Below are 21,260 nucleotides of genomic sequence, written 5' to 3'. Positions count from 1 at the left end.
AGCGGAGCTCTGCGTCTTCGACCATCCGGACCAAGCTCGCCCTGGTATAGTACTGCAGTTCGGCTCCAGCTCTACGATTGTGATCCCGTCGCAGAAGCTCTTTGAGTTTCACGTGGACGGTGTCAGAGTGCAGCATCTTGGACTTTCACGCTCAAATAGAAGCCAAGACGAGGAATGCTGCCACGAGCTCGCTTTCCTCATCGACGAGTGGAAGTTGCCAAATGATCGGCGCTCGTGGTTGAAAGCCCTTCGAGCTAGCTGCGCATTTACCACGGGAGACCGACGTGCATCAAGAATCAAGTGACAGCGTGATCTACCAAGTCAACAGGCAACGGGGAAGCGTAGTGAGCCGTGATCTTCGTCCATATCGTTTGGACGGCGTAGCTCACAGGAATAATTGTGAAATGGCACGTCTGCATATCTTCTCTACACGTAATTCCATTCTCCAACTTGAAGCTCTGTTCACAAGCGATTTGCATGTTAGCAGCCCACTGAGGCTCAGTCTGAGCAGGATGAGTACGACGAGCAAGCTCAAAACATTCCTGGCAACTTCGCTATAAACTCACATTTTAGGCGCTTAAAATTTGTGGATACACGCGATGCCTTAGGACCCAACCTCGTCAACTGGACGCACCATAACAAAGGAACCACGCCCCTGATGGTAGCAGCCGAGGGCAGACGCGGAGAGGGAGTCATACACCAGCTTATAGCTGCTGGTGCCGACGTCAACGCTGAAGATGGTACCAAGCTCAAGAATACGGCACTGCATTACGCCGCAATGACAAACAGCGACACCCTGACTGTCAACGCACTGCTGGAAGCAGGAGCAGACGCTTTTGCACTCAATCGAAAGGGGTTGTCACCACTTGACCTCGCACGGCAATATCGCCGGGAAGCCGTTGCTGCAGCCCTCATGGAGCACATGAAAGTGCATAGAGGGTGGCTGTTCCTACGTGGCAAGTTCCGCTGGAAGAAACGTTGGGGTGTCGTGGTGGCCTGCAATAAGCAGCGCACATCGAAAGAGCTGTGCGTGTTCCACAGCCCAGACGACGTTCGCCCTGATGCTGTACTGCTCGTCGATGAGTCTGCTCGAGCGTCACCTTTCACCTCCAGCGATAGCTTTTGCTGGTTGAAACGTGAATACGCCTTCATCTTTGACAAACCTGTCATGTGTCAGCGTGTGAAGCGACAGAAGCTCACGCGCTCCCCTATTTGCCGCAAGACCATGAGCCAAGAAGATGTCCAGACTCGAGATCTTGTGTTCGCCGCCGACAATTTCCACAATCTCGAGCGTTGGCAGCGAGTTTTGCAGAGTAATAACTTTTATGACCGCGAGACTGGAGCTCCTCTTTATGGCATGCCGCCGTATGATGTTCCTCGCGGCGAGCTCTACTATTGGCCGCATGAACTCGTCGAGAATGTGAGATCGTCAACACTGCGGCAGCAAGAACGACGTGAAGAGAACCGTGAGTCGTTGGCTGAACGGCTGCGTCGTACGCTTGAGCAACCCCAGCCACAGGACGAAGAACCTATTGAAAATATGCTACGAGGTCTGCAGGAACCAAATACTGCAGACGGCAACAATCAAGCGCGCGTTCGGTTCGCGACGTCAGAGCTGCATAAAACCGTCGAGGTGGTGCAACCGGCACAGCACCCTCCTCCGAGTGAAGGAGAAGGCAACAATGAACAAGAAAGCAGCGTGGGGGCAAACGATGAACAGCAGATTTCGTCGTCATTAGAAACGGAGGAACCAGATTTGTGCGGAATGTGTTGTTCACAGCGACGCAATGCAGTCTGTGCCCCTTGCGGACATCGGGCAGGCTGCCACGCCTGTCTCAGGACTGTTATGCATACCTCTCATGCATGATCATTTTGTCGAGCTCGTGTCCGCTCCATCATGAGAATCTACGACTAAATTCATTGGAAATGCTGCGTTAGCTTAGAACAAATTCGTTAGGACAGATATTTTATCTCAATGAGATGTCCTGTTGAAGAACCCCCAAAAAGTAGGGAAAGATAACAAATGAAGTCAAGGACAAATTGCTTGGCAGTTTATTAATAATCGCACGTAATAATCTCTTTTCGGGAAAAGGGTTAGCCTTTTCACTAGGTAGCCCTATGGGTCCACAGCAGTCTGCTATAATAATAGGGGCGCCGCTGATTGGGTATAACTCGACAATAGAGGAGTGGGTACAACGCCTTACAGGACCTCTTCACCCTTAATAGTACCGTAAAGTCTAGAATAGTTAGACCAGTTTAAAAATCTGAATTTGACATCACGTCTAGCAGCAATTTCGCGTTCTCCATCTACGAGCTGTTGAGCACCGACGCCGATGGAGTCCCGTTACTGCAACCTAATTACGACAAAACGACAGGTCTTGCAGCAACCTACCAGCCTCCCGTACACAAGAAGCAACCCCCAGAAGCAACACACGGCGTAATTTATTTTAGGGCTTCCTTCTTTTGAGAAAAAAATACCGGAACTGTGAAAGTTCCATAAGCCATTTGACAAATATCACAGTTGCCCAAGAGGAATAGCGGCTGTTGGCGCACACACAAAATGGACTAAGGCAGCAGCAAACACTTCGACGGCATTTGCTCCGATTAACTGCCACCGCCACTGTCCCCCCCAACGCTACAGCCACGAAGTAATGAAGGCACCACTCTCTCGCGCACTCGAAAGGCTATAGTTTGCAAGCAAATGCTGCGCTCTCGCCTCCAGAATATCAAGCTGATCGAAGAAAAGCTGGAGAAAATCTCACAGTTTTCACTAGAGCTTATGAATGAACGAGACAAGTTGGCTCTGATGATAGCTCACGTGAAGGAACAGACTATCCGCCTTGCCGCCGCTGCTGGAGTACCTACGCACGAAACAGGCTACGTGATGTCGTTCTCCGTGGCTCTCGAACAGAGCTGCGAAGCTCTATTAGAGCACATTTAAATCAGCTTAATACAAAACTCCCAGGAAGAAGAAGAGACGACGTAACTACTTAAAAAATCGATACCATTTGGCGAAGGCAAGTGCTCGTGCTAATGTGTTATGGTCGCAAGTAGCTCCAAGTCAGTCGCCTCTATCTCCTTAGCAATTTGGTTTGCTACAGTGTTAACTTCTGGTTGCATAACTATCATCCACATGATACGAAGCCGCATAATTGCGATATCGTCTGTTGTAACGGCAACTTGTGCAAGCTGGAAGCTGTCCTTCAACACGGAATAATCTTGGGCAATAGTCAACACACCACACGAAGTTTTATCGGGCTGCTTTGGCGACATTAACCATACTTTACTGTTCTCCACTGGATAATCTTCATTCGGCATGGTTTTATCATGCCACTCTTTCAAAAATGGCACAACCGTAGACGTGTAAGTCGCTTCCATCGTATCGCTATACGAAGATCCGCACATTGACTCGTAGTAGTAGGGTGTAAAGCACGGATCTTCTCTTTTGTAAGCAATGGCGACGATGACGACACCCCAATGGATGTTGCTTAAATGCAGAGGCAACACAAGGTAGTGGAAGCTCGAAATTTGTGACGGTGGTGGTTTCGGACAGCCCATAGTTGGAGAAAATGAATCCAATGCGTAACAATCTCCCAGCGCATCGCAGATGCATCGATAACTGAAATTGATAATGACATCAGAGAGCATTCTGTCACGCGCAAGCATTCCAACGAGCGTGTCGACCTTAACGGCGCCTTCACCACTTGATAGTCGGAAAGTAGAACTTAAACAAGCGCCCTCGAGCTGTACCACCACTTCGTTTGCCAGCTCCTGATGTTTTTCCCCCGCCGACAGTAAGAATATGTCGTCCGAATCAGTCTCCGCTTTAAACAACTCGGGGTTTCCAAGGATATTGCTCCACTTGGTCGTTTGCAGCCATTCCATGTCAGCTCTCCATGCGTTAATTTTTTTTTTACCACGTTGTAAAACTCCGACATTTTGAAGACGGCTTCACTGTTGTTACAGGTTCGTACAGCAGCCAACAACATTGTAGAAGCAAGTCAGTCACAGCAACACACCGAGCAGCACACCGAGCAACACACCGAGCAACACTACAAAAGCTTACCTTGTAAATCGTGGCGTTCCACCAGGAAAATATGCAATAATTGCTTCGGTGTTGCTGTCCTGGTGCTCAACCACGGGGTTGAAATACTTCGACTTGGGTCGCTTCTTCCGTTCTGCTTCAATGACCGCTTTCAGCTTAATTACTAGCGGTTTGGGAATTACAAAGTTGTAGACGTAGTCCTTGGGAGACACAGACTCTCGACAGCTGTGTGCAACACGCGCATTCATGAAATCGTCGTTTAAGATCGTTGGGTATCCTGCCAAGATCTCGCTGACATGATTCTGGTCGGAAGTATTTGTTGCCCACACGATGACGCGAGACACAGATGGCACATGTTTGTCCGGTAACGTAATAACGGCTAGCTTATTAGGCTTTGCGGGTTTCTCCAGCCGAGCTTGCTTTAGTTTTATTCGTTGGTTGCTTCGTGGTTTGGGTTTTGGAATACGTAGCACTTCCAGACGGCCTCCTTGTGTTCCAACGTTTTTCGATATTTTCTTGGTCGCTTCTGCCTTTACTGTAGGGTAATCACTCTTCACACTGGGTGGTTCTTCCGTAGATTTTACCGTGACCGCGGCTTTTGTCGCGTAATACTTCGTTAATCCGGGCTTCACGCCCGGATTAACGCCAGGATTCGCCGAAGTGGAGGTGGCGATGTCAATGTCACTGGATGGAGCTGTTTTATTCCGTGAGGTTGAACTACCAAGCTCACTTTCCTGCGACGACTCGGCCCTTGTAGTATTTCTTTGCAGATCAAACTCACTTTTCTCAATTTCACGAATGAAGTTCATAGTTTCAATGAGATCTGCTGGTGCTATGTCAGACGTAGTGTCGATAGCATCCAAGTCCTCTCCTGATCCGCCTTCATCTGGCACTGTTGTAGCGTCTGATGTTTGCTCTTCGGCTGATCCAACATCGTGTAGACCTTTGTTAACTATTGTTTTCCAGGCCTTCAGGGTGGAGTAGAATGCTGGACTCGACAATTCCGCTAGATGTTCCATCACATGTTCAAACACAGCTTTTGCATAGCAGTATTTCTCTTCTGATGACAGTACAACAACGTTGGCACGCTCTCGGCGCCGCATCCTTACATATACGACACGGCGTTTATGCTTACGCTGGGCTTCACCGCCACTTCGATCATGCTTTTCTTGAGTTGAGTCATGGGTTGCTTCTTGTGTTGCGGAATCATGATGGGTCGCTTCGACCATCTCGATCGAATCAAGTTGTGTTTCGATCGCGTCCGCTCCCGCTTTCTTTTGAGTCAAACCATCATGTTCATAAGCTGCACCTACTACTTTCATCGAGGCCTCCACAGCTTGAAGCGATGATATACCCTCTCTGAAAACCTTCTCCAGCTCCACCATCGCCATCATGATACCCCAAGTTGCTGGTACCGTGTGTCCAGTCCATTACCTAACTGTCGGACCACAGCTCGAAGCATGTCTTCTGAAGCGATGTCTGCATAGCTATGACACAAGCAATCCCCATCTGATCTTGCACAAGAAGAACGTCGTTGTTGTCCTCCTCCACAAATGTATCCAGTAGCACCCTGGTCCGCTCCACTGTTGTAGATCCCAACACTTCTTGCAAAATGTTTCTAGTCTGCTGTGAAGTCAGAACCATATCTGTTAAAGCAAACATAAAATAACAATGTTAATTTAAATTGATAAAACAAACTTTGACTGACACATCCTCGTCACGGTCACCAGAAGCACCCACCAAGCTAATCAGAAAGATATCGGTTGATATCTGCAGTGCTGGCCTTCATGTCTGCCAAAAGTCCGAGATCTTCTCGAACCTTGGACGACAGAGGCATCGACTTAGCTCCGCGGTACGAATCGTAAATAGTCTTGCTGGTTTTGTGGTTGTGCTTCGAGATCTACAGAAAACGATAATATGATAAGTCGGTGCTCACAAACGAAGCACATAATGTCAAAAATTCTTACCTCCGAGTCCAATTGAACGGCGACTTCCCATTTGGAACCTCCTTTCTTTACAACGTTTGCTGATCGAATCGTAAAGCTTGCCTCGCACCTGGTGTACCTCCAGCCATGGTCTTGTCGACCTTCCCCACGTGGTTCTTGCATTACCCCGTGCGTACACCGTATCCGCTTAAAACTTTGCGATAGACGCTCCGGAATGGGTAGAGCTCCTGGGCGGCTAAGCAACACGAAAGCAACAAAACAATCAAAATAGAATAATAAAAGCGTTAGTATATCCTATCAAAACACCACTCGTTAACCCCACTTGAAGATTACCTGTTGTGTTTCTCCCGAGTTTCAGAGCTTCGAATACGGTAATGCAGAAAAAATTCTGCCTCGTACCTTTCGAGTGCTGTCTGAAACTCAGTCCAGTTGTTGAATGTTTTGACTGGAAGCTCTGGCACAAAGTTATCCACATGCTTATGCGCTTTCAGCATCTTATTTCGCTCTTCCCACGTTTTAGTCTTTCGTTGAGGTAGGCGCCGTCCCACCGACACAGGCTGAGAGGAAGTAGCATGGCGGGGTTGTCCCCCATAATTAAGCTTGGAACGCTTGGGTGGAAACGCAGTTGTTACTGCGTCATCACAAACCGAATCTTCGTACTCCGTTCGAGACTTTTTCTTTTGCGGTTTTGACTTCGACCCCGCAGTTGACTGACAACTTGTTCTGGGATTGATTGTAGCAGTTTCAGCTTCGGCGTTCTGTCGGGTGATTGTCACAAACTGGCGAACCGCATCTTTAATATCAACAGCCACAAAAAGTTAGCAACATTACAAAACAACACACAAAGCAACACAATGAAGCAACACAGCAAGCAACATACCGAGGCTGACTTGACTAGCAGGTCTTGTTTTGACAGGTGCCGTAGTTCGTGAGTGCTGCGCTAGCGGTGTCTCCGTCTGCGGCATCTCCGTCTGCGGCGTCTCCGTCTGCGGCGCCTGCGCTAGCGGCATCTCCGTCTGCAGTGTCTCCGTCTGCGGCATCTCCGTGTGCGGCGTCTGTCGCTACATCTGCGTCTGCTATGGCGTCGGCAATAGCGGCTTCTCCGTCTGCGGTGTCTCCTTCTGCGGCGTCTCTGTTTGCGGCGTCTCTGTCTGCGGCGTCTCTGTCTGCGGCGTCTCCGTCTGCGGCGTCTGCGCCTGCGTCGTAGACCTCGTCCTCGTTCACCAGACCCTCCATGTCAGCATCTTCATTCATCACATCCGCTTGGGTGGCTGACGGGTCATCGATATACATATCATCGTCCACAGGGTCCGTGGTGAACCCTTGAGCAGCGCGGACGTAGTCGACTGGCTTGTGGTATCGCAAACCAGCACGACGTTCTATAAACAAACAAAATATCGTCAGGTGGCGGAAGCAGCACGAGTACCACGATGACTTGAACCCGTACCTTCATCTGTAGAGCCGTCTTCTCCTTGCGCTGGCGCTCCCTTTGCCAACATCCTCGCCGGGGCTGCGGCCTCCACTCTCGCTTTCTTTACTTTAAAACGGGGGGACCGTGGGATCCGTACTTACTCGAACAAAGTAAGAAATTCGTACTTACTCGAACATAGTTATCACAACATTTGAAAATTCGGCTCTTGTGATTTTTTACGTAATATAAACCATGATAAATTACCCAGCAACCCAAGAGAGTCGTAGGTTGCTCTCAGCGCTTTGTCGTGTAATCGTAGATAGGTTGCAGTAACGACTCCCACGCCGATGGGGCAGACTGGATCTTTGAGCACTCTGACACGGAGGAGGACGTAACCCCCCCCCCCCAGCACAACCAGCGCGGAGGACGACGCCGCGTCCGACAGTGAGACGACGCGGGAGGGTGGCGATGACGCATCACAACCAGTGCGTCGAACCGGCAATCCATACATCGATGCCCTCATTGAAGCCAGCGGCCTCCATCTAATCCGCGAGGGAAAAGTAAATTCAGCATTCAAGGAGCGTGGCGAGTTAGGGCTACTCTCGTTCTTCTTCACGCGAGAGTTCCGCGATTCATTGCAAAACTGGACCAATAAAATGCTCAACGAAAAGGGAAACCTGAGGCCACTGTATACGAGATCGATGCGTACCTCGGTTTGGAGATAGATCTGAGCTTTAACGTTGTGGCATATCAGGCGTTTAATGACGCAAATTCTAGAGACGTTCGCAGTCACTGCCGTGCCTGTGGGAGCTGTGAGCCTCGACGAAAACGCGGTGCGCACGAAAGCGCGTTCATCTGCTAAAACGATCGTGCCTTCTAAGCCAGGTAAGTACGGTGTACGGTTTTATGCTGTCGTTGGGTGGGAGAGCTTGTATGCTTACTCTGTCGGGGACAATGGCTCCGGAAATCGAGCGAGAGCAGCTCCAGCAGCCCGCTACGTCGACGTTTTTCCCGCTCGTCGAACGGCATTGTTTAGGACCCTTAAAAGTGACGAAATTCCAATAGAACGCAAATATGCAAGTGCACTGTGGATTGCAATGTGTGGACCCCTCACCAAGACGTATACTGCACCGAATTTGCATCGCCTCCTCGTGTGCGATAATTTTTATACAAAACACAGACTTGCTAAGACTTCATGGCTTTTACTGACGGTGAAATGAAGATGCTGGGTACAGTGAGAATTTCTTTACAGAGGAAGTGGAATGCGATGGTGCTGGAGGGGGGGGGCTGGGAACTCGTTGCTGCATTAAGCCAGGTTGGGAGAAGCTTCAGGAGAAGCACAAACGAGCTCAGAAAAAGCCTGCAGATCACTTGAGAACCATGTATGTACCAAATATGGCAATAGCTGCTCGGGCTGGTTACATCGTGTTTCGGAACAAGCAGACTGTAGTATTTTTTACAATCGATCTACCAGATACTCCGCCACAGCATGTGCTGTCTCGCGAATCGGCCGAAGCGGTATGGCTCTATCGCGGACTTGCACATCTTCGGTGTTGGGCCTGTGACTACGTGAAGCACCGCAAAACGTTCCAAGTCCCAGCAATGGTTGTCGCGTAGAACATTTTCATGAATGGTGCTTACCGAGTGGATCAACTTCGGAGCACCAATCCAATTCGTTGCAAGGAGAAGAAACTTTCAATGAGTATATTGACATGAGCTTTGAATTTAACACTTTTCAATGCTTTTTCGCTATTAAAAAAGGCTGCAGCAAATAAGGTGAAGCTGCGTAAATTCAAACAGCGCGTAGCTGAAAACTGACATCAGCTCAACGTGCAAGAATGGAGAAGGATCGGCGCCGACACCCAGTACCCAGAAAGCCGATACAAGATGCGGTAGGAGCTGACAATAACTACACCCAACCCAAAGCAGAATTTCAGTGGAAAGCTAAATTGCTATCTGTGCACGGGCTGCCAAAGAGGGTTACACGTAGCCTACTTCAGTGCGTTTCACTTTCAGGACGCGTTGAGCTCCACCTCGCTTACAGTCCACTTAGCACTTGATGCTGTCTGCGCTGCAGCGGTCGGCCATCCGATTGCACATACCCGACTAAGGAAAAACAGGCCCAAAACGTATCTAGATGAGCCAGAGCTACCGTCGAAGCAGGTAAATAGCTAAAGAATTGTAACTGATTTTGTTAATGAGGCGGGCTATTTCCTTGCCTACGCAGAGTGGAAGCTTGATTCGAGTTGACTTGCACAGGCGACCATTCATCTTCTAGTAGTAGAGCTGCGCGAGCGCTCGTGTCACACGGCTGGATGTTAGCCGTCGCTGAGTGCATGACATCATGCGTATTCTGCTGCCAATGATGTATTTGCCGTACTGTTGCCACTCGTATGGAGCGTCGCCGCAATAGAAGCACGTGTGGGGAGGCATCTTGCTCCACATCTTCAAATTTTAAAATGCGAGCAGTACCGTGAGCTACTGATTTTCAAAATGTGCGATCCACGTGGGTAGGAGAGTGAACCTGATAGGCCGATTATTTACTTTGGCGGCGCGCTCATTGACCGAGCTACAGGTCCGTGGTTGACCACTAAAAACCTCTGGTAATGAAAGGGTTAACCGCCGATAGATGCCGTATATTACTTCCAAAAGTCGCACTACCGTATTCCAACAACTACCGCAGCCGTAAATTTATCCATTTATGGTCGATTTAAGAACTTAATGGCTGCGTTACTAAAAATTATAAATTATCCGAGATATAAAACGCTTCCGTCTTGGGTACGTATCTGTTCTTTTAAGCTCAATTTGTTTTAAATACTGAGCCTTCCATTTCAGAATTTGCGTGGGAGCGAGAAGAACGCGCGGCTGCGCCAGGAACACGAGTTCCTCACCCGACGCTGATGTAGCTGAAGCCCCATGACTCGTGCGCAGGACGCGGCCAAGCCAGAGAGATCCAAGCTTTTAGGAACCAGTCTACGGTATCGTGTCTAATTTTTTGGCGTGGCAATTCATGGAGTTGACTGTACGCGGAGTAAGGTTTCCCAAAATGCATATCAACGAAGAAGACGCGAATGGAGGGCTTCAATGTGTTACTGGATCGCTGCTATCAGTACGTTTTGGTCTTCCAAATGAAGCGGCGCAGCCGTACATAAAATACATTGATGTGCAAACGACGCAATGAATTACGTTCATACACTCATCACTCCCTGCTACACTCTCTTCCAAGCTCTTGTTCGCCACCATCGTCTCATGTGCGTTGAGCTCAGCGATAGCACGCCTTATTATGTTGTGGTCCGTCGCGACAGTTATGATCTTGTGTCCAATGAAATCATCAAAGATCTGGCGATTCTTCTCAAACAGATCTGTTTCGAACGCCAAGTCATAAAACTTCACCCAGGTGTCCTTGGAGACGATTCCGAATGACGTGTTGGACTTGGCGGCGATGCTTTCCGTGGCTTCTTTCTTGTATTCCTCGATCTCAGCTTCCCTCAGTTGCTTTGTCTCCCCTTTATCATCTCGGACCATTCGCGAAGCTTCGTCTCATCAATCACCTATCTATCTTTCCACAATAAGTCGCCGTCTATCGTCTATTTAAATTCGGGCTTTGGTTCCTCGCACCTTTGCTTTTTTTGCGACCCGTCGACTGATGAGTGACGCCACGCTTTTTGCCTATGACGCTGGTGGCCCCGGTGATCTTTTGTTCTCTGACTGCATCGTCGGCGACCTTAGTGACCTCGGCGTCCCCGTCTCAGTTGGTTTCGACGTGATCGGTCTGCGGCTCGTATGACATGTCTGCAATGTCGTCTGTGCCGGTGCTGACTCGACGCTGCTGGGTTAAGAGCTGGTTAAGAGTGGCATCCGAGTCGCTCTCTTCCTCGTCTTCACCACTGGCATCGCTGTCAAATATATCGACATTCGGAGTATCCGCTCGCGGAACGGTAGATGATTGACCCAGTCTGTCTTCAGCTTCGGCTACTTGTCTTCGAAGCTCGTTGCAGTGGCTAACGTGTAAATCGAACACTTGCTTGAGCGCAGACTGTATAGTAAACGGGTAGGGGACATGGGGCTTGAGCTTCCATGAGTGCTCACTCCATTCATCCCGAGCTGTATGTTCTTGTCTTTAGCAAGTAGCACGAGCTGAATCGCGCGCGCCCCCAAGGCAGCGATCTCTACTTCCAATTCCTTGCCACGATGCGTGGAGAAACGCTTCACCCAAACTTCGTAGTCGTCGAGGTGCGGATACTCGTGAACAAACACTGTGGCGTCGGGGTCTTCTCCTTGGGTTGCATAGGGAGCATAACACGAAATTTTCAATCAGCATTGCCTTTGTTCCGATAATCATCTACGCTGTACCCTTGTCAAAGTTATTCTTCTTGAGTTTAATCACCATAATCTTGTGGGCTCTTTAGTCACGAGGCGATCAACGCGGCCGATTGAGTTGAGAACCTCAGACTTAAAGGATACCTCTCTGCGCAGCTCAGCGTTGTCGACAGCGTCATATTCGCGAGCAACAGCCTCCATTCCTTCATCGACCAACACGACCTTCTCCGCCTCGTTGAATATCTCAAATGCTCGGTTTCCACTGGTGCGCAGCGTGTCACGAACGATTGAGTGTAGCCGAGTGACTCCTTCGTCTGAAAGCGCAGCTGATGCGAGGCAGAACAGTGGGAGGTTGCCGTCTTTGGCAAGGTAAACACGCTCGATTCCGTCACGCCAAATGAAGTCGCCGATAGCAGACCTGTGGGGCGGCGCTTTTTCCATGTGACGTTAGCGCTGGTTTTCTTTGTAGCGATCTCATCTGACATCTTGCGGATATCTGCGACGCGACAGCTGTGAATGCGCTGCCGACGCTGGTCCTCAAGCTTCAGGCTCTCTTCTTGATCCTCTTGCTCTTCTTGCTCGTCTTGGTTATCGTGTTCGTCTTCAGCGTCTGACTCGTCTTTTGTGTTCTCGCCGCGCTCACAAACGTCAGCTTCAGATATTTCTTCGGTTTGCTCGGCGCGTCGGCAACGCAATGCACTAGCGCGCTGTAGTAGTAGCTGTTGTTTGCCGTCAGCTTAAAAAGTGAGATGGTCACAGGCCATCTCTTTTTTTAACATCCCTCGGCTTATCTTATTGATGGGCACGCTCCTCTTTCCTCGCTTTCTCCTTTGAATGACAGATGTGGCTGCTGCTATTAGCCAATCAAAATTCTTCATTCACAGCATACAACTTACTTATATTGTGGCGTAACACTCCTACTAAAGATGCTGGTGTTGTCCATCAATCTTACTCATTGTCCATCAAGGTCTTTCTCGAAGGATGCAACGTCAACACTGTTCTCAGATTAGTAACCAAAATTACTACCCATATCTCCAATCGGATGTACTCTTTTACACAATGGGTGCTTTTGAACCAATTTATAGCTCATATCATATTCTTTACTTTATCTTATATAAATATTATACGCAATTTTTGTATCGACGTTTCCGACAATGAATGAGACTCCTCACTCTCTCTTTTGCTTTTTTACTGCACAAGTGCTGGTCCCGACGAAAGCCTCAGGGGTGCGTCCACAAGCTGCTTGTACTCTTCCAGGCGACAGTGATCCGGCCTAAGCCGCAGTGGCCTTTCAGGTCCCGGCCTTTGGCGCGCTAACGGAGCACCAACCGCTAATTGGGGACACGTCACTGAGAAAGTCCGGTTATCCGGCTACCCGTGGGCGTCTAGTCTTTGACATTTTTACTTTTCAGCTGCGGTAAAAGAGAGAGTCAAGTAATAAAAGTGACTAAGGATTGAGGCCGTGTTCGCGCTGCCCATAAAATAGGTATTCATCGGGCAAAATTGGATTTGGGGTCGAAATAGAAACCGTGAACACGACGAAAAGTAAATTGAACTTTGAGGCCAAAGTGGGGTTTGCTCTTCCGTTTTGAAATTCGGGTCCAGACCTGAATTTTGGTCAAAATCGATCTTTGGTCGGCACAATTAAGGCTAATGTTACTTTATAGTGTTTACTAAACCGATGGGATTCTCCTCGTACATGTAATAAGTCCTCCCTCATTAATCAAAAGACCGCGGAGGACATAGTCTTAGGCATGGAGTCGAAGCCGCAGCAAGCCGCGAAGCACAGCGGCAAGAGCCGTAGCCCTTCCCACAAGGTTAAGACGGAAGACACTCGAGAGGAGAAGGGCGGCGGAAGCAAGAGCGGTGGCGCCAAGAGCACCAGCAGCAAGAGCAAATTGGACGAGACCAGCGAGGTGGTGTGAAGGGCCTCCACGATAGCGTACACACCATGAATCCGATACCCATGGACAGTCCAATACGCTAAGTCGAATATGACTTCTTGTGATCGACAAGTCGACGCTGTTCGGATCCAGTGGAGCGCAATAGCAAGCACTTCACGCTGATGGTTCAGCGAGCTTCGAATATGGACATTGCAGCGTGCGAATAGTGCATCAAACACCTGGGCATCCATTCGAAAGTGATCTCTAAGAGCCTGGATTGGTGAATTGTAGATCGCTTCAAAGAAGCGCTGACCATCGTTTGTTGTGAGACCGAGGAGCCTCACTGCCTTCTGGTATTCTTCTTATCGTAACTGTAGCCACAGAAGCATTGCTGAAATCATGAGCAGGAGGGTCAACATGGTTCTTGGCAAGACCACGTCTGTCAGCTTGACGGAGACCGTATAATGTCACTAAACTGACATAAGTGTCACTAAGTTGGGTACCTGATAAAGTACAGTATTACCAAGGACGAACACACCATGGTCCGAAAGCAAACTTCGTGTGAGATACAAATCCGTGTCCCCAAATTGAAGTTTTTCGAAAAAGGTATTTATGGCAACTGTTGGCAGGCGCGAACACGGCCTGAGTAAAATGTACTCTGGGGTGAAGCCTGAAGGTGTCAAAGTTATATTTAGAGGTCTAGGGGACATAAAAAAATTATTTTTTCCTTAAAATATTTCTTTAATCTATTAAAACGCTCTCTTAACGGTTAGCATTCATCTGACTTTGTATTTCTTATCTGGAAATTACACTTTAGCTTGCGAACTTTCCTTTTTCATCACTTTCACCCTTTTTGAGAATTACACTCTTTATTTGAGGTACTCAAAACATAATTTGAGCTACCCTCATTTGTAACGGTTTCTTTTACTCCCATCATTAAACGGAGTTTTTCATAGTGTTCTTGTGTAGCGGTGTTACATGGTGTGGAACACACAGGGGTACGAAGTACTTAGAGAGCTAACAAACTCTGAGTACATAAGTTGGAGAGCTAACAAGGTCCCTCAGTACGTTGGCTGAAACCCACACGTTATGCATTTGATTAGGTTTAGCTAAGCTAGATAGTTAAACAGATACATTTACCCCTAGGTGGCTTGGCCGCAATAATAGTAAAAATAAAACACTTCTGATCTTAGAGCATAAAAGTTAAGGTATTAGCTTTGAGCCCTGGTCTTGTGCTGTAAGCTCCTTTGGATAAGAAACTTAGTATTAGTGACTCTTAGAGTCGAACGTCTTCCCCTGACGCTAAAGCTACGGCAGCCCCGCTGCACATTGACTTAGCGGTTAGCTAGGGCATCAGCCACCATATCATCTGTATTACAGTATGAAAGACTGATACTCTTTTCTTCATGTTTGTCCCGGGCGTATAGATGTCTAATATATATGTGCTTAGTGGACGAGTGACTGCATGGGTCCTCAAAAATACTTATTATGGCAGTGTTATCACACCAACGTGTGTCGGCTGTACTTGGCCGAAGCCTAGTCCATTTAAAAGCAGCCGTAGCCACATTGCATCCCTTACACCCTCACTCCGCTGTATTAAGACTAATACAATCTTGCTTAATACTTTTCCAAGCAATGCATACACCAGCTAGTAATGACACAATCCCGTAATAGATTTTAATTTTTCATTTGCATTCGCGTCTGTGTATAGCTCTAGCTCAATAGTACTATTTTCATTGTACTCTATGCCATACTTCGAGGCTCCTTTCAAGTACTTTAGTACTCGCTGAGCCGCCAGCCAATGCGTCTTATTATAGCAAGACAAGTATTTACTTAGCTCCCTAACAGCATTAGCTATATTGGGTCTAGTTCCTCTAACTAGATACATTAAAGAACTCACTAAGACTCTGTAATCAAACGGCTGTGCCGCTTTTTGCTCTGGCGTTAGGGTTGTTTCCTTTTCTAGAACCACGCTCTTAGCTTGTGGTGTATGTACTGCTGTGCAGTCCCGCATCTGAAACTTTTCTAAAAGGTCATTTATATACTTTTGCTGAGACAAGCTCAGAGTTTTCTTTTCTAGCTCCCTTTTGATCTCCATTTTTAGAAAGTGGTGCAGATCACCAAAATCTTTCATTGCAAACTTAGCAGAAAACTTCGCCTTTAGCTCGTTAACTAAGCTCAAATGTGACTCTGCGATGGTCAGGTCGTCAACATACACGCACGCAATAAGGATGTGCTTGAGTACTTCTACCACCGTTTTAGATTCAAGCAATGCTCTTTCTTGCATCTAAGACCGTCTAAGCTCTTAAGATACCCCCCCCCCCATCGCAATACCAACTTTTCCTTAGCAGACAGGTGAATTGCATCTGAGACTGAGGGTGGATTTTCTGGACTTCCCTGCAGAAAGTCCGCCATCAGCACGCGCACTTCTGGTAGTCCCTGCTCTAACTGCTTGCGCTTATAAAGTTGATCTTGAGTGTTGACGTGGCGTGGGTCAGCAACTTTTCCTTCCACATAGTATACCCCTTGCCCTTAAATTTTTTAAGTCCGCTAGTGTTCCTTTCATTGGTTATGGACCGTTATTTGAACTTAAAATGTTAGTAGTTGCTGTTGTTTGCCGCAGTTTAAAAAGTGAGATGATCACAGGCCATCTCTTCTAGAACATCCCTCGGCATATCTTATTGATGGGCACGCTGGCCTCTTTCCTCTCTTTCTCCTTTGGATGGGAGAGGTGGCTGCTGTTATTAGTAAATTAGGATAACTCAACTGATCGTAATAGCCTTCCATAATTCTTCATTCACAGCATACAACTTACATATATTGTGGCGTAACACGCGCACTTGTCTGATCCGCGCTGTGTACTCATGGACATTGACAAGCGTCTCCGCGTTAGGAAAAAGCTCGGGCTCGACGTCTGGCTACGTGCTGCCCAAGGCACAAATATATTGCAGCACTGCGATCATCTATAGTTTAAAATAAATAAAATATCGCTTTTAATTAAATATCACGGGCTCCCATATCCAATATCGCTGTGGTCGTTTTTGCGATTGAATAGATAGCGCTGTTGGATAGGATTGTGGCGATTACTAATCGACCTAAAAAAGGCCATGTTATGTGCATGTACCCCACAACCCACTATCAACTGGGTATCGGAAGGTCTCTATTGGGGCAAATAAGTGCGATTTTGAATTCTGAGTTTGAAGCCAAAAAGTACAATAATAAGTGTGTGCGAACTTAGCGCAGTGGCGCCAGGCGCCATTGCGACATTTTGAGCTGCAAACCTCCCAATTGTATCATCGAAAAGTGCGAAATCGATTCATTCATTTTGGCGCGAAATGCATCTGAAAAATGCGCGTCACCACGGCGCGACCAACCCCAAAAAGATCAGCAGACTTGATCGGCTCGGCGATATATTGGCTTCCTTATCAGAAGACGAGGAAGAAGCCAAGACGGGGGGCGTCAGCCCATAAACTACATCGAGGCCACGGACTGCAGCCTTAGCGCTCGTTCCCCCACATCCTCCTCAGCAGCCTGGCTTTAGAGGAAAATTACCTCTTCACTGAAGCGCGACCACGATTGCTTTGACCGGGGTAAATCGTCGAAGCAGATATTTCATCACGCAGGTAGCGTAATGCTCCCTCTCGGCAGGGTGCACGTCCACGGTGAAGTCTTGTACTCCAACATTCCGCATTGCGCTCGGGAGCCCTGTCTAAATGCAGTGTGATTGTCAAAACTCAGGCTTACTTTACGCTAATAAAAAAATATTAGCACTTATCCGACCTAGCTTAAGTTTAGTATCAGCATTAATGGTCAATCATATATTAATTTGTTTCGGATAACCAATCACATCCAAATACAAAGCCAGTAGGGTTAGGCTGGTCATCTTAACTTCACATCGGACGTATCAGGTCCAAGGGGCACGGAAAATTTGTGTATCCCCTTGATATTAAGAGGCTGGCGTATCACACGCATATTTTTATTTTATCCGACCGGCGTAATCAATTCGGTACAAACGAGCCAGTGAAATTTGTTGTATTTATACCGTAGCAATTTCTAGATGACGCTAAAATGGCGACATGATGCATGCTATCAAGAGCCTCTGTGATGACGAGATGCAGTAACCACACTTGTAGCTTCTAATAGTTTCCGTGAGGTGGTGCATTGCGAATTGCTTTTATTGTACCCGATATTAAAGAGACATTGACAATTTGCACCAGCTACTTAGACATGTTTTACATTATTTAACGCTCGCTAGCTACTGAGAGCATTGAGCTCTACATCGACACGAACAGCAGCTGGGACAGGCATCTGGACTTGGTCGGGCTACCAGCTGGCAGCATGCTTCTCGCCCCGTCGGGTGGGGAAATATCTCTTGCGGGGTCTGCACGGGGCCTGGCGGCGGCATCCTCGCTGGTGGAAGCTGAATAGATCGACGATACCACCGGAGTCCGCCCTTCGGAGTGCCACCTGCAGGCACGCCCCCAACGGGCAGCCTGCCGCCCTCCCTGCCGGGCAAGCCACCACAGCCCGGATCTGCCCGCTGCTGATGTCACCTTCGCTCCTTCCGTCTTTGTTGTCCTTCCTGTCCATGGTCCCGCCCCACTTGTCGTCGCTGCCACCTTCCTGCTGCATGTCGTCGCCGCCACCGTCCTGTCGCACGTGTCGCCGCCGTCGCCACCTCCCTCTTCGCCTGTTGAAAAATAAAAGTGTTTAGTGTGTGGCCCACAATATCTAATCCATAAACTAATATAATTGTTTTTGAGGGTTTCTTTGATATGACGTACCCTAGTTTTGGTACAGGTCCGATTAGGTCATCCGGTCCGATAAAATTTATTATGGTGTTTGTGTTTTGAACTGCAATTTTACCGTAAACTTAGAGCCCGCCAGGAAAAGACGCAGTCCGTGCAAAGCCGCGAGTAAGGTTCGACTCCAAAAAGCCTGCAAACTCAAGACTCAACTCCCACGTATTTGCCCTATTAGAGACCTTTCGAAGCCCCGAGCCAAAATGTGAAACTTCAACCCTGGACTCACAGTTGCAAATAGCAACTGTCCAATAGTTGCTCGAGAAAGAGAACATGTTGATGAAAAGTCGCGGTCCTTGTCTTTTCGCATTCGAAAACTCCGAGCCCAAAATGTTTTAGAACCCAATCCTGGTTCTTTGGGGTTCTGAGTAATTATCAGAACCGTGGTTCTGGTTCGACTCGTGCTGATTTGCTCAACCCACTAGTGAGCTAAAACAGAATTTAACTTCTCAATAAAGAGGTTTCGCAACGCGATTCCGTTTCCATTCAGACGGCAAAATACATAAAAGAGGTCCTGCCAGCGCCGCTTAGGGTTATCTGCAACAAAATGGCGTCTGAAAGTCACAGGAATGGCAAACTCAGAGGAATCAAACCGCCTCTCAAATTCGATTGTTCTTTCTGGCTGTAATGCGGGTCGACGAAGAAATTTTGCTCTGGCACATGGTGAAGAAGGTGTCGTCCAAGCGGAAGAAGCTGCTGTATCTTGTGCTGCTTCAGAATGGAGAGATAGAGCGCCCTCTCATCCCTGACATTGTGTTCTCCTTGGCTGCTTTTACCGACGCTAACTGTGAGCTGGAATTTCGTTTTGACATCGTATGGCTGCAGCGCCTCTGCGCTCTGTTCCGCGTGCCCGATGTGATCATAACGGCTCGCAGGGACCGTGTTATGGCTATAAAAGCACTCTGCATCATTCTACGACGTCTGGCGTGTCCACTACGTTTATACGAGCACCTTCTACGCTGTAAACGATCCCGTGCAGCTCTTTCGCGTATATTTCTTCACATGGTTGAGCGTGCTCACGACAAGTTTGCCCAGAAGATTTATTTTGCTCACGATTTAGTGGAGAAACGAATGGAGCTTTACTGCACTACTATCCAAGATAAAGGAGCCCCGGTCGACTCCATTTTTGGCTTTCCCGATGAACTAAGCTACGTGTCTGCCGCACGTCTCCTCGTCCAGGGGCTCCTGGTGAGAACCTACAAAAGTATTGCTACAGTGCGCACAAACGCTGCCATTCAACTACCAGGCAGTCACTGCACCCGACGGCATGTGCATCCACTTTTGGGGGCCGATGAAGGGGAGACGGCAGGACAGTGCCATGCTGCGCGAGAGCAGATTGATAAACTACTTTGAGGAGCATGAGGAGCTTGTTGGCGTTCGTTTTCCTTACGGCGTCCCCGTGTATGGTGTGCAGAAGCTCATTCTAAGTGGATACAAAGGAAATGTAAGCGATCCTTTTGAGCGTGCTTTCAACAAGCAAATGAGCAGTGTCAGAGAATCTGTCGAGTGAAATTTAAGTGTCTGAAGACGCTGTGGGCTTTTGTCGCGTATGCACCCCAGCAAAAAATGGTATTTCGCCTATCGGCAAGTTTGTGACCATGCTGCTCGCTAATTGTCAAAACTGCCACTCAGGTGGTAGCCAAATAAATAGTTATTTTGGACTGCAACCGCCAACGCTAGACGAGTATCTTGGTTAGAAATCGTAGCTCTGCATTATACTGTACTTCCACCACCCGACTTGTTCAACATGGCTAGCTTTAGCATCATTGCATACTTCTTGTTTTCTAGTTTTGCCAGCTCCAGCTGATGAGCTGCTTCTCGCTCGGTACGATCTTCTTCTTTCTCCTTGTGTCTGTCCTCACGCTCCTTCTCTCGTTCTCGACGGCGCTCCTCAAATTTCTCTCGGCGCTCGGCCGCCTTCTCCTCACGCTCCAACGCGTTGTCCTCACGAAGTAAGTCGTACACAGTGTACTTAAGATTTTTTTTCGCTGCAACCGCCGTCTTTACCATCTGTGCGCGTGCGCATGCGCTCCACGGCTTCGTCCCGCACGCTCTTGGCAATAGTCTCCGCTGCTAAAACTTTCTCCCTTTAAGATTTAGCTTTGGTTGCATCATCCCTAGCCTTTTCGTTGACTAGCAGCAGTGCCTCATCAAGTAGTTGTTTGCGCTCTTTATAATCTTCTGAAACCCCGGACAAAGATGTAGATTTGCTGTCCCAGCGTCATGGTACTCTCAGGTTACGATATAAGTCATTGACGTCTAGAGGAGTAGGTATGTGCTTCTGTGTGGTTGTATGACGCACGTTATTGTACGTTTCATGCATTTTGACGGAGACCTTGCGAGTTAAGTTGGAACAGCGATTTAGCCAATCGACGAGTAGCATATTTGAGAGAGTTAACGACCTCAAGGACGAGTTGGGCTTAGATAATAGCGAACGGCAGACATTCAAACCGCCATTGTTGAACTTCCTGCGCTTGGGCCTTGTAGCCGGCCCTGGTGTCTGTAGAGATTTCAGGGGAGGTGGCATGCTACACTGCTAAGCAGCTTAAGTCAAGGCCCCCTTTTCCGCTTGCCCTTGCATCACCTCGGGTCTTCCTCTGGTCTTCCTCCGCGCGGAAAGTAAAATGCCAAACAGAAACGTTAGTGGACGAAAGTGTTTTCACTCCAACATTTGATCCGATGAGTTACCATCTGATTGTGAATAGACTAGGCTGCAAAATCGAAACAATCCTATTCCGCACCGCATCTGACTGGAACAGGAATTTTCGGCTCGCGACACCTCTCTAATAACTAACATGAAAGGTTTTGGAAATGGTTTAAGCCTTTCGCGTCCGCCTTGCGCTGTATAGTATA

At 48.1% G+C, this 21,260-nt stretch overlaps 3 protein-coding genes across 3 annotated transcripts; 1 reads left to right on the top strand and 2 right to left on the bottom strand.

Annotated features, from left to right (window-relative positions):
- Window positions 1–658: 658 nt before the first annotated feature.
- On the top strand, window positions 659–1,867 carry PITG_18023 (uncharacterized protein; the record flags this gene model as incomplete). Its single annotated transcript, XM_002997907.1, has 2 exons — window positions 659–1,636; window positions 1,748–1,867. The coding sequence occupies 2 exons, from the start codon at window positions 659–661 to the stop codon at window positions 1,865–1,867; spliced, it is 1,098 nt and encodes a 365-aa protein (XP_002997953.1).
- Window positions 1,868–3,725: 1,858 nt separating this feature from the next.
- Window positions 3,726–5,255, bottom strand: PITG_18022 (uncharacterized protein; the record flags this gene model as incomplete). Its single annotated transcript, XM_002997906.1, has 3 exons — window positions 3,726–3,771; window positions 4,067–4,795; window positions 5,155–5,255. 3 exons carry the CDS (start codon window positions 5,253–5,255, stop codon window positions 3,726–3,728), a joined length of 876 nt encoding a protein of 291 aa, XP_002997952.1.
- Window positions 5,256–9,942: 4,687 nt separating this feature from the next.
- Window positions 9,943–12,678, bottom strand: PITG_18020 (uncharacterized protein; the record flags this gene model as incomplete). The annotated part of the gene is made up of 9 exons (XM_002997905.1): window positions 9,943–9,992; window positions 10,597–10,908; window positions 11,021–11,096; window positions 11,223–11,438; window positions 11,492–11,679; window positions 11,756–11,795; window positions 11,867–12,140; window positions 12,206–12,341; window positions 12,675–12,678. The coding sequence occupies 9 exons, from the start codon at window positions 12,676–12,678 to the stop codon at window positions 9,943–9,945; spliced, it is 1,296 nt and encodes a 431-aa protein (XP_002997951.1).
- Window positions 12,679–21,260: the final 8,582 nt, after the last annotated feature.

The sequence above is a fragment of the Phytophthora infestans genome, genomic scaffold, assembly GCF_000142945.1.
Source record: "Phytophthora infestans T30-4 supercont1.65 genomic scaffold, whole genome shotgun sequence".
NCBI classification, from domain to species: Eukaryota; Oomycota; class Peronosporomycetes; order Peronosporales; family Peronosporaceae; genus Phytophthora; species Phytophthora infestans.
Note: the sequence above shows the minus strand (reverse complement) of the source record. Positions and strands in the feature narration are given on the sequence as shown.